Source organism: Trematomus bernacchii, unplaced genomic scaffold, assembly GCF_902827165.1.
Source record: "Trematomus bernacchii unplaced genomic scaffold, fTreBer1.1, whole genome shotgun sequence".
Classification (NCBI taxonomy): Eukaryota; Metazoa; Chordata; class Actinopteri; order Perciformes; family Nototheniidae; genus Trematomus; species Trematomus bernacchii.
In genome coordinates, this window is record NW_022987565.1 from 426,301 (window position 1) to 428,201 (window position 1,901).

General features: G+C 42.3%; 1 protein-coding gene across 1 annotated transcript in view; it reads right to left on the reverse strand.

The window, feature by feature from the left end:
* Positions 1 to 1,901, reverse strand: part of LOC117478579 (C-type mannose receptor 2-like) — a 10,351-nt gene continuing 8,450 nt past the window's right edge. Inside the window, exon 10 of the mRNA XM_034125584.1 lies at positions 1 to 185. Within this exon, the coding sequence (XP_033981475.1) occupies positions 1 to 185 (185 nt within the window). The remainder of the gene's footprint in view (positions 186 to 1,901) is intronic.

Consider the following 1,901-nt stretch of genomic DNA (forward strand, 5'->3'; position numbering starts at 1 on the left):
TCAGGTACGACGGTTATCCGGACTGTTACCTGGATCTGGCTGGTCTTTCTGTTCGTTCCTCACTGAGCTCTCAATCTCCCACGTCACAGCACCCACCACCCTGGTAGCGGGAATTATGGTGTCAGGAACTGTGGAGTCATGATCCACTGCAAACCGCCGGGACAGAGCGTCAGGTTTGTAGGTTTCTAGAATCGGAACAATAGGTAAAGGTAAAGTTGAATCTGCCAAAAATGAAAGCCCAGCAGGCTTGACAAGAGTTTAATCATTTGGCAGTTTTTATGTAGGCCAGGTTCCTATGGTGTGTCCACACAAGGAATGGATGTTTAGAGCCCTCCAGCCAGTGCCTCCATTCTTCCAGTGCAAGCTTCACAGCAAGCAGCTCCCTGTTGCCAACGTCATAGTTGCGCTCAGCAGTCTTCAAGCATCTACCTCAACAATAAACTGTAGAGATGTGTCAGTAGAGGCTGACAATAAATGTCTCTTCAGCTCTGAGAAGGCAGGATCAGCCTGAGGAGTCCACAAGAAAATGGATTGCTGGGGAGGTGAGTTGGTTGAGAGGAATGGCCACATGACAGTCTCTGATATATCGACAACAAAAATGTGCAAACTCCAAAAAACGCTGGAGCTGCATCCTGCTGGAAGGTTTGGGGCATTGTGCCACAGCTTGGTCCTTCTCTGGGTCTGCTTTCACCTGCTCTGGCTCGATGATGTAGCCAAGAAAATCCACTGAATCCAAAATAAATTTGACAAACAGTTTGTTTTCACGGAGCCTTTGTAGAACCTGCTGCACATGTTGGGTGTGTTCCTCCATTGTACGTGAGAATATTAAGATGACAACAAGATACACAAAAACTGAACGGTTCAGGATGTCACGGAGGACATCGTGCACCAGAGCCTGGAAGACAGCTGGGGCATTGGTCCGAATGGCATCTCTAGATACTCTAAATGGCCTAGTGGGGCGTCTTCCACTTGTCTGCTTGACGGACCAGCTGGTAGGCGTTCCTGAGGTTGAGTTTTGAGAAGATGTTGGCTTCCTGTAGTGGTTCGAAGGCTGAGTTGATGAGAGGGCATATTTGTTTTTGATGGTGATGTTGTTACAATGCAGGAGCGCAGAGAGTCGTCTTTCTTGGACACAAAGAAAAAAAGGTTCAAGCTTCGGTCGGGACAAGTTAAACCGACAGCTGGATGGAAGAGAGGCCCAAGGAAGAAGATCTATGGCGCTTATTTACACCCAGAGGTGGAAAAATTACTCAGAACTTGTACTTAAGTAAAAGTAGAAGTACCAGAGTGTAGAAATGCTCTGTTAAAAGCAAAAGTCCTGGATTCAAAATGTTACTCAAGTAAAAGTAGAAACGTATTGGCATCAGAATATACTTTAAGTACCAAAAGTAAAAGTACTCATTTGCAGATTGGCCCATTTCAGAAAAATATATATTATATGTTTTGATTATAATTATTGATGCATTAAAGTGTTATCAAAGTTGGTATTATATCTTAAGTACAGTACTTGAGCAAACATACTTAGTTACTTCCCACCTCTGTTTACACATTATAGTGTAAATATGGAAGTGATAGTGGTTAACAACTATCTTGTGTTGAGAAAAACGAACAAATATAATTTTTATTTGATCTCAAAATAGAGTTAAAAATTACAATAAATTGTAGTTAAGGTACCTACTCTGCAAAAAGGGTTAAATGTACACTATGTGGTGTGGACCCATAGACACAAAGTGTTGAAATCAGATCTGAGAGTGTTCATTTGGGTATGCTGATTTTGCTTTGATACAACATTCAAATCACTCTGTTTGCATAAAGTAAGAAAGGTCAAAGCAGCACAATTAAACTACCCAGAGGTTAAACCTGGAACAATACGTATGTTCTCTTTGGATGAGATCAACACT